Below are 14,809 nucleotides of genomic sequence, written 5' to 3' on the forward strand. Positions count from 1 at the left end.
AACTTTACTCGAATTGCCAAGGAGACGGGGTCGTTTAAATGGCCCTAGCAACACTATAGTGCAAAGGTCACTGACACTTGTAACAGTAAATACGTTACCCAAAGAAAGTCAGTCCCCTTCTAGTTTCGAGACCGAATAGACAATTCCATTAAATACTTAAAGAACGGTTTATTCCCTGGCGTCAATCGGCAACGCTAGACGGAGCCCCAATTCACTACACGCAGAGGGAGGATAGCCGACACGCCCTCCCTCTAGCGGTGTTTCTGGGCGAGAGGAGAATAACATAAGACTCCGGTATGTTGATTTCTCTTAGAGTATTTAATGGAATTGTCTATTAAACCACTTAACAGATAATTGCAACTGTCTAATTAAGAAATGGTGCATGCTTATAGCTAGAGCCAACTCGTTACAGCTTACTTGCGCCAATTAACAATGTTTCATTCCCCTTAATTATAGTATAAGTTCATAAGATATGTTCCATCCATAAGTTTGTCACGAAGCGAGTGAGGTAGGTCATGGTTACCTCTCATTAAGTCTCTCAGTAGCATTACGAACTTGTATAGGTAGTGTCAGACTTATGGAAGGAACATATCACTTATAAACTTATGATATAGGCCTAGAGTTAAGGAATTAAGATTGATGAGAAATGGTTGGGTTGGACTTACGTTGGTGGTCAGTTGCGAGGTCAAGGTGGCCACTTTTTCGTGCGCTTGTTCCAATTCCCGGCGTAGTTTACGGATCTCGTGAGCTTGCTTCTCCTCGGCCTGCGCCACGACATGCAACAACACGCGACAAAAGCAACAATTACATAATTGCAATCATCATTACTCTTAACACTACCTAAAAAAAACCCCAAAAAAAACTTAATATAGGCTATGATAAGACCCGTCTAAAAAACAAGGATATTTAATTTATAATATAATGGTCTATTTAGGCCTAACATGCCACTTGAAATATCATTATCATTAAAATATAATTCAATCCTAACTATTAATGTGTCTGTCTGTCTGTTAGTTAGTTAATAATAATTAATATAATTAATACAATCGTAATTAGGATATCAAGGTCGAGACCTTTCTTTTTTAAATCGCGTTTTGCCAAAAGCGAAATTTTATAAGGAAAAGTAAATTATGTTATACAATAATTAAAAAAAAGAATTTTCTTTAAAAAATTAATGTGGAACTAGAAATGTACGACAGCGCATGCCCGTTAATTTAATGCCCCCCCCCTTCTCCCGCGGCTAGATTAGTAATTGAGAGAGAGAGAGAGATAATTACCGTGGAGTAGAGAGAGGATGAGGTCGAAACGAGTGACAGAGACGATCCGTGAACTAAATTCAACAAGAAGAAATCATTAATCATTAACGCGAAATGGATAATTAAAACCTAGGTTTGAATTAGCACGTGGGAAAACACATAATTAAATATTTGGGGTGAAAATCCAAGACACCTAAAGACTATAGTATGAGATTGTAGCTGAAAGAACATTAATACATAATTATAGCGCTTGAGCACCTCGGGTTTGTTTCCAACTCATTTTAAATTATTATTATTTTTCATCTCAAATATTGGAGTGAGAGTCCAAGGCGCTCAAAGACTACAGTTTCAGATTGTAGCCGAAACAACAACAATGAATAATTATAGCGTTTAAGCGCCTCGGATATCTTTCCAACTTATTTTAAATGATTATTATTTGTCATCTCAAATTTTGGGGTGAGAGTCCAAGACGCTCAAAGACTATAGTTTCATATTGTAGCCGAAACAATAAGAATGAAAAATTATAGCGTTTGAGCACCTCGGGTTTGTTTCCAATTCATTTTAAATGATTATTATTTGTCATCTCAAATTTTGGGGTGAGAGTCCAAGACGCTCAAAGACTATAGTTTCATATTGTAGCCGAAATAATAAGAATGAAAAAAAATTATAGCGTTTGAGCACCTCGGGTTTGTTTCCAATTCATTTTAAATGATTATTATTTTCATCTCAAATTTTGGGGTGAGAGTCCAAGACGCTCAAAGACTATAACAGAATTGAAGAGAGGCTCCAAATATAAAATGAAGTGAGTCATACCATCTTCTTCCTTGTTTCCGATTCGGGAGAGAAGTCCGCCGATGTAATGAGACATGGCGGCCGAACTGCGACTGCTGCCGTAAGAGAGGGCGCTTCCTCCGCCGCCACCGGACATCGGATTGACCGGAGACAAGGGGAACATGTACCTCTGACCACCCTGCAAAACAAACCAACAAATACAAACATTAAAATTAAACATGAAAAAATCAATAGAAAAATGTCATCATGGTAAAGACAAACCATCAAACCACACCATACCAGAGCAGACTGAGTAGAGAAGAGATTAGACCTAACGACTAAGAAATAGATCATTTTCAAAAGCGAAGGGGGGAGGGAGAGAGCCTAGTATCGTCTGCTTAAGACGGAACATAGAGTGATAATGAGAGGGGAGGGGCTACGGGGACGTGACGTCAATATTGGTAGTCTAAATTGTATGGCCTAAGTTGACGACTTCCAGTATGGTCGCCAAAACCGTGGTAATAAGAGTTAGGAGGTCATATCTGCCGTCCTTGTTGCCCATACAGAGAGCTTCCGTTTGGGGGAGGAGCTAAGAATCATGTGAGATAATTTACACGGCGGCCATATTGGTGGTGGATTCAATGTGGAAGGAAATCTGAAAGCTACCAATATGGCTGCCAATACCAACTGACTTGGAAGTTAGGAGGGTGTGACGTAATACATCCCCCCGACTTATGAATTCCAGGGTCTATTGCCAATTAAACTGAATAGATTAAGGGACTGCAATTGGAAGTTTCTCGATGAAAATTAAAATTCACGCTTGAGTGAGAGAGTGAGTGATGAGAGGAAATGTGAGAAACAAGTAGTAGCGTACGTGTGTTAGACTTTATAATGAGCACTACTAACTTAGAGAAAATACAAGTTGATGAAAACCCGTACTCTACGTAGCTCTGAAAGTGTTTCTAGAGGGGGCATTGGGACTTGAGTTTTGACGCATCAAAGCCGAACTCAAGATCTAGAGTACTCAAGCGCGTAACGGCTAGCTCTAGGTGGGCGTGGTTAACTTCACTACGCGTTGATGGTGGTGGTTGTTGTTGTGGGGGTGAACAATAAAATTGTCTGGTAAATAAAAGTGTTTTGATTCTTTGTTCGAAACTACAGCTGAGATTTATCAAGGACAATCTCGAGTTTTTTGTCGGCAGAAATAAATGACGCTTGATGATGACGTTTGAAATGGCGGTGCCACCCCCCCCCCCCACACCCTCGAGAGACTAAACAGAACACTTGCTACGATTAAATGACAGCGCGATTCCATGGGGGGGGGGGGGTACTTGAAGACTGCAAAATATATTTCGTTCATTTTCCAATATTTCAGAAGAGAAAAGGTTCGCCTAATAGTGTTGGTATAGGCACGCGCGAAACACCCTGTACAGTTTGATAAAGATCACCGCAGAGAGAATAGAGCAAAAGGAGTAGAAGTTTTAAATCTGGAGTCGCTTTCGTTAAGTCGAAAATCTTTCATTAAATATTACTTTTTAAACCATAAGTTCATAAGATATGTTCATTCCATAAGTTTTAGCACTGGTTACTGAGAGCTTGTTATGAAGTGAATGAGATAGGTCATAGATTCGAGGAGGTAAAGCGACGCCTGGTGAGTGAGGCGCTGTCAATTGGGGCTTAGTAATGCAAACTAAATAGGACCCAGATGGAACTTGGTCCTGCATGCAAAATTAACCGCACCGAGTGTAGGACTTCAATTGACTCGCTTCCGTCGTTCTCCTTCGAACTACCTCGAGCTGTAAATCTCTAACCATTACGGAGTGTCATACTTATGGAACATATCACTTATAAACTTATGATATTACTTTTAAGTTGAAGTTTTACTTTAAACTAACAAAAGCGGCAGTATAGGTCGTATAGCCCTAACTTGGAACGGATATGGAACGCTTTTCTCAAACCTTGAAGGTACCTTACGCCTACCCAACTCTCTATTCATCTTCCTATATTTTCTCTAATGTCCATTAAGCGTCAAGAAACTGCCCCAAAAGAGGAGTTCGCTTTAGATTCAGAGTGAAGAAAGAAATTGTTCTTGATGATAGTGACGAGGGTATAGTCGGTGGCAACCTTGAAAGGGATTTGATTCCGGATTGAGGTAGAATGGGAATTGGGTGCATTTTCAGGGTGCTGGCGACAGTGGCGAGAAAGCCGTGTAAGAGTCGGGGGTCACGCCAAGTCCCAATTTGCGGCCATTTTCTAGATCCGCGAAACCAAAAAGGACACGCCTACTTTTTCGTTACAACAAATCTCCTAAACCAAAACGATCTCCAGGCACGATACCCGCCCGCCCCGTTCCATAAGCTGTCCTAGGACCCCCATAAGAAAACACGCCATAATATTTTTGAATTTGATAGTCAAGTCGAACTTACAAAGGGAGATCACTTAATAAACTTATGATAATGTATTTATTACCATTTCATAAGTTGATAAGATATGTTCCTTCCATAAGTATAACACTACTTATACTTCGTAATGCTACTGAGAGACTTACAGCTCGAGATAACTAGTTCGAGAAGGAGAACGACGGAAGCGAGTCAATTGAAGTCCTACACTCGGTTGTGGTTAATTTTGCAGCTAGGACCTATCCTATCTATGTCCTATTTAGTCCGCATTACTAAGCCCCCTTTGACAGCAGCGCCTCACTCACCAGGCCTCCCTCGCTTTACCTCCTCGAATCTATGACCTACCTCACTCACTTCGTGACAAGCTCCAGTTTGTAACCAAGAGATTAACAAACTTATGGAACATGAACATATCTTATGAATTTATGCCGTTCGATCTTTTGCTATCGGCGTCGAACTTACAGGGGGAAGTTTATAGTAAACTTATGATAAGGTACTGTAGAAAATTCAAGCGGCACAATTTTATTTATTTATTCTGTTCGTCGGAGGTATTCATTTCTCATCTGTTGGGGTACATTACCCCCAATATTTATTATACAAGGCCCCCCTCTCCTCAAAATAAGGTATTTTAATTGTCCGCTTTGAACCGCCGACATTATCTTTCGATCTTTGTACCCCGTTTCATAACAACCCCAATAAGAGAGGTAAAGAACCAAATATAGTATAAAATAGCATAAGTTAAGTAGGCTACTCGAAAATAATTTATTCCAAAAATGTTTTTCAACGCCGCGGGAAAGTGACGCCCTCTTGTGGTGAGAAATGGAACTACTAGGGGAGAATTAAAGGGATAGTGATAAATAAGAAAAAAAGGTCCTGATGACAGTAATAGACGTAAAAATAGGAGGTAGGCAACTCTCAGTATCGGCGGGACGTACAAAGGGGTAGATAAATTGCCATCCGGCTCTGCGAACTCTGATGGTACAAAATGACTACAGCGCAGGCGCCAAAAAGCGAGATGGAAAGCGGAGTTTTAACCCCGTGTCTTTCCCCTTTTAGTTATAGGCCCTTTTCAACGAAGGGGCGGGGCCTCAGTATCGTTCCCTTGATACAGGGGTTACTGCTGCGTCTTTGGTTTTGAATTTGAAAATGGGAGATTTGGACGAATCTGAGGTTAGAATAACTTCAAAGAAAGAAAAGGCAAACTCATGGCAAAACAAACCCAAAAAAACAAAGGCACACAATTTAAAGCAAGCTGGGTCGGGACTCGGGTTAGTTGGGATGGGGTAAGTTGGGTTATACCTGTGAGGAGGTGAGACCGCAGGAAGTTGAGGTGTTGGTGGGGGAGCTGAGGCTTTGGGGAGGTTGAGGGGCGTTGCAAGATACGGACGCCGCATTAGGGAGGACGGCAACTTCGCTCCGGCTCAACATTGAAGGGTACAACTTCTCGGACTTGGTCGAACGAATCGAGTTGGACCTGGAGAGACGGTGTCCGGCGCCCGGTGAGGGAGACAGTTCCCGTTGGTGCAGCATCAGGCGCGCTTGCGTCAAGCCCCCCGGCGACGGTGGAATGGGGCTTCCACCACCGCCGCCTCCACGACCACCCCCGCTACCCGAAGCGCGAGATACATTCACCTGTTCACCAACGATAATATAATACAAATAAAAGCAAAAGCTAATAAACAAACAAATAAATAAATAAATAAAAGCTAAACAGTTTTAATTCTTCGGCAACCTTTTTGAGATAAAGGTCAAGATGACCCCCAAATGTTAATGTGGTCTACTTGCAGCGATAGCCATGGTCCATAAAGTGGATACGATAATAATAAGCTGGTTATTAATTCAATTCAATTAAGTTTAAGCAACGGAAATTCCTGATACCAAAGTTTCGATGGTACGTGATTTACTTTGGGGCTGTTTCGAAATTAGTTTGGTCTCAAAGTGTAACAAGGGGTCGCGGGAGAGAGAGAGAGGTCAAAAGACGTGGTACGCGGAATAACACGTCTCAAATACAATCAAGAAGTTGTTGTTTTCCCAACTCTCTCGACTAACAGCTGGAACCTTCAATAAACCGGAAACTAACTATCAAGACAAGGTCGAGGCACACACCATAGAGGATATACAGTAGAGGAGTAGACACTAAGTTGCATTCAGTTCTTGTTAAATGTTTTTGAGCTACATATCACAGTCCGCCTCAACCAATACGGAAGTGCCTAATACAAAAGGCAATCAGCCAATGAGGGGATAACCCGACAAATGAAGGGCATCGTTTTTTGGTAAGGTCAAAAGCGAAAGAGTCTATCTACTCCTCTACCTTTTATCCTCTCTGGTCCCTCGAGTTTTGATACTCTGTCGGTGTCTAATCGATAATCATCACGTAGCGGCAGGAGAGTTTCTGGACGTAGGTTACCAAGTTACAAGTAGGGCTTGGTACCTTCGCGTTTAGTGTCCAGTGACGTTAGTACTCTTTAATGTGTGGAAAAAAGGCTGGCCGCCCGGGATCTCTGGTTCCAGAGAGATAAGGAAAGGGGGGCAGCCCAAGCAACCGGCAACCCATATAGGCATAGGCCTACGTATCCTCAAAGGATTTTTTAATTCACTTAGCGAGAATTTTGGGCTGGTCATTTGTTTTAACGGGTTTTTTAGTTTTTGGCCCGGATAGGTTCGGCTAGGTGCTTTTAGGATAAAAGTTTTAAGGACCCTTTTAATTGATGCCGGCCTTAAAAGATTAATCCATTACGTAACATAATAACTTTAAGTACGACCCATAACTTCCGTAATTAGCGTAAATGCTAAATTTCTTAGGAAATTAAGGTCTTGTTCCCCAACCTTGTTAAAAATGTTGGGATGGTTGAAAGTGCAACTCAAAATTGCATGGTTTCCCATGGACCCATCCCACTCATGTACTTTGGTCCCATAATTACCCTCCCTTTTTAGTAATTAAGTCCATTTCAAACTGTACACTGACCTGACTATGAACTCCAGTAGATCCGGCTGAGGCTAAGGACTCCATGCTATCGGCTTCGGTCAGTCCAGCACCCGTGACGTTGCCACTTCCGCAGTACCGTCCAGCGGGCGCGGAAGCCACCGAAGCGGCCGAACTAATTGAGCCACCACCGGGTCGAATCCAAGCGTAGGGACTGTTCGATCCTCCGTAGTTCGAGGTCAAATCCAAACTGACGTAATTGTCACTCTCGGAGCCGCCGGGCAATCGACCCGAACCCGGGATGGACAAACGCGGTCCGCGCGTCTCGCGACAAGAACTTAACGAATGAAGACCGGCCAACGTCACGTAGTCCGCCGATGTCCCGCCGCCATTGGTCAAACTCGAAGCCCGGCCACCGTAAGCGCGTTCGCGTAAACCACCCAAGGTTGGAGAAGTCAACATGTACTGATGCTTGCTGGCACCGCCACCGGAAGTCGGATGTCGGCGACTCAAGGAGCTGTATTCACTGTCAGACAAAGCCGTCGCGTACAGATCCTAGCGTCAAGCAAAATGGAAGCGAGCAACAAATTATTTATCAACAATGTTGGGATAAAACGCTCAAAAAAATTATTTATCAACATGGTTGGGTCAAAGTTCACTTTAATGCAAGATAGAGGACACACAGTAACTTACGGTGGTTTGGGTATTGGCGCACACTTTGACTTTGCCCTTCCTCTCGAGCGTGTTCTTTCCGGTGACCGAGTTGAGATCGATGGACTTGTTCTTGTTTTTGGAAGAAGAGGAACTCTGTGTTTTTGACGATGGCCCATTGGAGGCGCAGACGATGACGCTGCCATTGCTGAGCGACCCCGAGGACCTCTTGATCTGACCGTAAGCCACCAGGCCTTGAGCCGCTGGTGAGGCCGTTCCCGAAACGGAGTAGGAGCGTCCCTTCTTGTCGCTCGAACTCAACTTCCCGCCGCTGCCCGTCGTCTGCAACGATTCGCAGCTTCCTCTGACGCTACCGTTACTTCCTCCCTCAACCGCCGGTCTCTGAATGTTCACGAGAGTGAGACGATTCAGTGGTACAATCCTAGCAACTTAAATGGTTGGTCAAAGTGGTGGTTTACTTACCTTGAGATCGTCTTTGGAAAGCGTCAACTTGGAGGGTTTCCCCTTGAAGGCGTCGGTGACGCCGTTGACCACAGCCATACTCTTGTTCTTGCCCGAGGATCCCGAGGACGAGGAACTGGAACCACCCTTCTTCTTGCCACCGGCGGCGCTCTGCAGCCCCAGTTGAGCTTGATGGGCGGCATGCACCTGCGAGTTGATGGCGTCTTGTTGATGCTGAGCCGCCTGTTGCTGTTGTTGAGCGTACTTTTTCCAAGCGGCCGACGAACTGGCCGAAGAGTGATGGAACGCGCTAGACTCAGTCTGAATTGGGCCACAATTACAGCTCGTTAAAATGGGCTAATGTTGGACTACTACTACTATAGGGCAGTCAGAGGCGACGTACCTGCATGGAACTATCAGTTTTCTTGACATTACTCTTGGAGATCCTTTGACCGGAAGTGGAATTGGTAGAAGAGGAGGGGGTGGCGTTGTTTCCATGATGATGATGATTGTCGGCGTTGTGTTTCCTGGAAGAGGATCGCGAGTTGGTTTCGGAATGGTTGTTTTCGTGATGTCTATGATGATGTTCCCCGGACAACGTCACTCCCGTAGCTTTCCCGTGTCCGTGACTGGATTCGCGTCCTCCCCGTTTCAAACTGCCGTACGGATTATTGGGTTCCGAACTGAGAGAGGAACCCGTCAGGTTGTCGTCCGTACTGAACTCGTTGATGGTGTCGCTGATGCCGCTACTGATGGAACTACTGTCGTCCAAACTAAGAGATCACAAAGGTTTCGATTAAACCTCGAGGGCGTCAAGAGATATCCAGGCCATGCAGTCGAAAAGACAAGCGCGCTAGCTAATTAATGGAGCCTCGAGACAGCAAACGCAAGACGACCACTCAGTTGGTAAGCGAGTCCTTTAATTAATGGCGTCTGGTTCGCCAGCGGGACTTTTTTAGTTAGCTAATTTGCATTCAATTAAGGTCATTAATCGAGACGCAGCCAACAGAGACAGCGGGGAGAAGGGCTTAGAGGAAGCGGAACGAATGATGCGTGCTAAGAAATAACACATCCGTTTGGCCCCACAATCTCCCCCCTAACGTTAAGCCAATAATTATAATTCAAAAAAAACCTTAAAAATCACCGTAAGACTTTTAAAGTTTTAATAGAGCTATCTCAGAAGCCTTACTGTGACGTCACTCATGCTATTTTCCCATAAGCGGTACCAACACGGCCGCCCACTCTCCAAAGCTAGCCCCTGACGCTTTACCTTAGAACTGACGTCACAACTCAGATAGCTCTATATTATTTTAAATGCGCATTAAATGTTTTAAGTTATATCAGGGATAGAATTAATTCTAGAAATAGGAATGGAGAACGGTTAGTATTGACTTCAGTCCGACTCATAGCCCAGTGTAGAGCCCCTTCCTCCAACACATAACGAAAAGTTTAAACTTCGTTTTGATGACTACGTTGCTGACGGGGACAGCGAAAAATACGCAATTCCTTTTTACCTCTGTCGCTATGACCCCCCCCCGTCCCGTGGAAGGGGGTCCGGGACACGCGCCCACATTACTCTTTTCTCCATTCCTACTTCTAAAATTAAATCTATTCCGGTTTTAAGTTATATAATGTCTCGAGTAATAGTGGGGGGAGGGAAGGGGTGGGGTTGGTACTGCCGCCGCGTGTTAGCGGGAATGGAGGGGAGTGGCACTCTTGTTTTAAGTACAGACTGTAAGTAAGTTTGACTCATAATTGGCGCCCGAATATCTCAATGGCGCGTGACGACTCACTCACTATCCCCCCCGTTCCCCCCTTTGCACGAGAGTAAAAAAAAGGCGCGCTAACCCCATTTCCGACAAGCCTTTGTTTAGCCAAAAACCAAACGCCAACATTTAAAACAATTTTAAAATGACGTAGGTATATCCTTTTAAATAATTAAACGATTAAAAACAAAGAACTTTGGGTCAATGAAACAATGGAAATATCAAGCACGTGTTGATGCAACGTCATAAAAGACCTAAGGTTTAATTAATTACACCTCATTAGAGTGTTCCTTCAATTATTCCTTAACACTGAACTGAAAGAGCCGAAATTTATCGTTCAGATTTTAGTTTAGAATTTTCAATTTCAAGTTGTTTTTTTTTAAATGACTATTTCTCTAGTCTATAAATAACGTTTAGCGTTTTCTTCGATTCAATAAAAGGCTAGTTACAATGCATGACGGGACGGTATTGAGAAACGTTCATTTACGTCATTATCCAGATTGAGCTGACCTAAAAAAATACTTTAGTCTATAAAATCATAGTGGACGCTATTTTCGAAAAAATTGCTCGCCAACAGTCCGTCATTAGCCCGCAAATCAATAACCGACCTATAAGAGATGGTGGAACGATTTGAAAAGGCTGTTTAAAGCCACGTTTACAATTTGAAACCGTTTTTGAAAAGTCCTAATACATTTTTAAACCATATTTATCGTAAACATTTTCTCGGTCATAAAATATCTCTTTATAGTTTAACAACAAAATGTTGCATAATTTTTCGATCTTTCAAAAAGCTTTCAAAGTGTCCAGTGTGAACGCGGCTTAAGATTCACTGTACACAACCGGAAGTAGTCCGAAGTCCTTGTTAACGTTATAATTCTTAAGCTGGCGCGATTTTGAAAAGGAATTAAAGGAACTAAATTATTTTAATTGGTAAACAAGTAAACAAATCCATTTCCAATATATCGAACTAAGCCTAAAGGTCAAAATAATTAATTCACGTTTCCAATTCTAAATCTGGCGCAATCTTCAAAGGCGCAAATCAAAATCTAAACTAAATTAAATTTAATTAACAAGCGGTTAAACAAATCCTTGGCCAATAAATATACGAAACTATTTCGAAATCACGAAATAATTTAATAAATACGAACTAAAGTTAATTACTCCGGCCAATATTTTGCAAAAAAAAATGCATGGCAATACGAATTGATAAAACGCAATCGTAGCAACTGCGAGCTAAGCCTAAACGTCACAATTTATACTACCACCCCCAGGTTGAAACCCCCACAACAGGGTAATGTAATGTTGAAGGAAACAGTAAGCAACTGGTTCGGAAGCCAGCCAACGAGGACCGAGGAAGGGAAGTGTGGTGGAGTATCTTACCTGCTGGCGTAATCTTGATAGCGTCTGCGATACATCTTCCCAAAAACCACAAGGCGCGAGGCCCTAATTGACCGAGCAACCCGAGCAACAACTACGCGGTTTCACGGGGGCCCAACAACAACAACAACAAACAATTTATCCAAATTCATCTTGGCACAATTTACGCGTATCCATTTTAAAACCACCAATCAACGCGACACAAATTTAAACGCTTGACCAATGGTCAAAAAGTGAAGACAGTGGGTATATAGACAACTCCCAAAATCCAAGGGATTTCTTCACTTGATATATTTTCAGTGTGTTGCCGAGGGTTAAGGTTGACTAGGAGGACACGGGTGGTGTCTACTTTACTACATGGGTCCACGGACTAGCTAGCTAGCGCGGTGGCGGCGTTACTGGGGATTCTCGTTTGGTGTCCTGTCTCTCTCCTATCTGAGCAAGCGTGCGTGTGCGTGCGACGTTCATCGAACGGATTCCCCCTCCCCTACCCCCTTCTTACCTTCCACCATATCCCTACTCTTTGTTTCCCCGCTCAGCCCGCTGCTGCTCAACTCTCTACCCCCGGCTTGGAAGCTCCCCATTCGAGCAGCCACGCTTTGCAGATTGCCACTCGCTGGCGAAGAGACGTTCCCGGCAAAGGAACAGCCTCACGTCGCGAGACAGAACACCACTTCCATGTTACTAAGTGGGGGAAGACACGGGGGTAAAACTACCTTCCATCTCGCGTTACGGCGCCCGCGCTGTACGGGATCACGAGATCACGCGGAGACGGCGAGGGATCAGGACCTTCCCCCTCTTGTATGTTTCGATACTAAAATGGTATTCCCTAATGTCTGTATCGTCATAGAGGATAAACAGACACCTTACCAATGTACCAGAGAATGTCTCACCCTTCATTTCCCATTGGCTGATTGCCTACAAGTGTTGCCAGTCATTTGCGAGTACAATATAATCGCTATCCAAACCAGACTAAAAAGCTGTTCGATTCAATTATCATTCAGCGTCCAATTACCCGAGATGCTCTAAAAACAAATTACTGGCAACTCCGAAACGCCCACGGTTCAAGTTAAGAAACTGGGGATGAAATTTCCCTAGCCCCTTTAGTGCATACTATCTATACAAGTCACATCCTCATTGGTTGAAACATGTCGTCCGCTTTACTTTACGTTCTCTATGGAGTGAGATTTATCGTGATACTAGTCCTTTAAGGGCTGAGGTTCGGCGAGCGGTAAGCTAGGGGGTATGTGGGGGGGGGAGAGTGTTATTGGACGATACCAAACCATTGTGGAAAAGGGGGGGTTGTTGTCGGGGGGGGGAGAAACCTCTCGTGAATGCTAAATTCGGTTTTTATATAAAATCATAAAATGCAAGAAGATACATTTTTCATTTGGCGTCTCAGGATTTTAACAAAGGAGAGGAGAAAGAAAGTGAACCGAACACAATAGCATTTTTAAGAATGCTTCATTTTTACGTAAGAGCCACCCTCCCCCCCTAAACCCTTCCCCTCCTTGAGAATTACTCAAATGATTGTCAATGAAACCTAACAACAATACAATTCCCCAAAATTTCCAAGCATCTGGGCGGCTGGGCCAACTCACGCAAGACGTGGCTAACCCCCTGAACATAACCTAAGCCTTACCTACACCGAAACCAAATCCAACTTTACTAAAACTAAACTAGGCATATCATACTACCCAACACGCTGAAAAACAGTCAAATATATTGGCCGCTTTTCAGCAATATTTTGGCAGCGTTAGAAGCCATGCAATTATAGTTATACCAGGAATATATACAGTTACTAGTAATCATTGCGTAGACTCCATTTTCACCTAACGTATCTAGGCGGATTTTCTGGGAGGAGCTAGGCTAATCATTATGAATGACGAATCTATCTCCCAAGGCGTTGAATCTTGCGCACGCGACTGGGAACTCGCGTTGCTACCAACTAACGATAGCAGCTCAGGCCCCGCCCACAAACCCGCGTAACATGGGATATATGGTATCCCATAATAATTCCTATTAACTATATGTATTCCTGGTTATACCAGTAGTTTGCAAAGGTGCAGCCAGCGAGGTTTCTGTTATTTAACTGACATGAAAGTCAGTCAGTCAGTTGGACTTACCGTGGCAGGCGACCTTGACTGTTGTATAGCAGGTCGAAATGGTAAAGTGCAGTGGTTGGTGATGTACAATTGCGTGTGAGAGGTCAAGGTGACGTGACGTGTGTGTGTGCATTTTGTGTAAAACCAAACAAAACGGGGTGGACACATAAAACAAAATCAAAACAATAAATAAAATTAACATTAATTAAAATTAAAAATAATTGACCAAAAAAACGTAAGCTTACAATTACATCGTGGACTATAATGTCACTTAACAAATACGATAACCCTTTTCAGAATGTGAGACGAAACATTAAGACTTCAGAATAGACTACCAGAAGTCGCGTGTCACCCATGTGTCTACCATCTTTGTCACCTACCTACATACCACGTGTTCTGCCTTAAGGCAACAACAATTGGTGTTCAAACACCAAAATCTATTTCACCCCCCCCCCTAGACAATTCGCAGTGAAAAAGCGGCATTTCAATGTTTAAAGAAGCGCGAACCCCCTTGTTTTCGACGCCTTAAGTGAACACAACACGACTGTTCAAGCATCAGCCTTAGCCACCATCTAAATCAATACGAGTCCAGCAGACGTATCATAAATAAAGGCAATCTTGTAAGTGAGTTGCCGGCTACGCTACATTCTCGATTTAAATAATGAAACATTTTCGTTCTCGCGCTCATGGACGGACGTCAGGGGCGCCACCGTCGCTGCTGCCAAACAAGATGGGACGTGGAGGAGCGGCTAACCATGATTTAGTGAGAGAGGGAACGATGGTTGTGCGGCGGCAGGCAGGGGTGCTTTAAGATGGATGGGCAGTAAGTCCAGGAAGGGACTGTCACTGTATAACCATAGACATTCTTCCATGTCATCCAAAGGCAATGATGCCATTCTGATACTTATAACACTTCCATATACAGGGTGATCGAGGGAGTTGCAACAATCCCCAGGCGCTCTTAAACATACAGGGTGTTCCATTGAGTGGGACATGGTTAAACTATGGGAAATCATCAATTTTGAGAATTGAAAATGTTCTATACTTCTATGACCAGCGATTTTGCCCCCACGAGGGATGCACCCCCTAACACAAGTTA

The 14,809-nt window shown here is 43.5% G+C and overlaps 1 protein-coding gene across 12 annotated transcripts in view; it reads right to left on the reverse strand.

Moving 5' to 3' along the window:
• sick (sickie) overlaps positions 1 to 14,809 on the reverse strand; it is a 140,260-nt gene that overhangs the window by 14,623 nt on the left and 110,828 nt on the right. For 10 of the 12 annotated variants that reach the window (XM_089864915.1, XM_089864914.1, XM_089864913.1 and 7 more), the window contains 9 exons: positions 13,732 to 13,749; positions 8,866 to 9,235; positions 8,484 to 8,783; positions 8,043 to 8,402; positions 7,392 to 7,904; positions 5,726 to 6,058; positions 2,070 to 2,226; positions 1,278 to 1,330; positions 666 to 764 (listed from right to left, as the gene is read on the reverse strand). In XM_089864915.1, coding sequence (XP_089721041.1) covers positions 666 to 764; positions 1,278 to 1,330; positions 2,070 to 2,226; positions 5,726 to 6,058; positions 7,392 to 7,904; positions 8,043 to 8,402; positions 8,484 to 8,783; positions 8,866 to 9,235; positions 13,732 to 13,749 — 2,203 coding nt within the window. The remainder of the gene's footprint in view (positions 1 to 665; positions 765 to 1,277; positions 1,331 to 2,069; positions 2,227 to 5,725; positions 6,059 to 7,391; positions 7,905 to 8,042; positions 8,403 to 8,483; positions 8,784 to 8,865; positions 9,236 to 13,731; positions 13,750 to 14,809) is intronic. The other 2 variants (XM_089864912.1, XM_089864920.1) reach the window with 2 other exon arrangements.

The sequence above is a fragment of the Phalangium opilio genome, unplaced genomic scaffold (genome assembly GCF_054372755.1).
Source record: "Phalangium opilio isolate 3A_F unplaced genomic scaffold, DU_Popi_V2 ptg000013l_1, whole genome shotgun sequence".
Lineage (NCBI taxonomy): Eukaryota > Metazoa > Arthropoda > Arachnida > Opiliones > Phalangiidae > Phalangium > Phalangium opilio.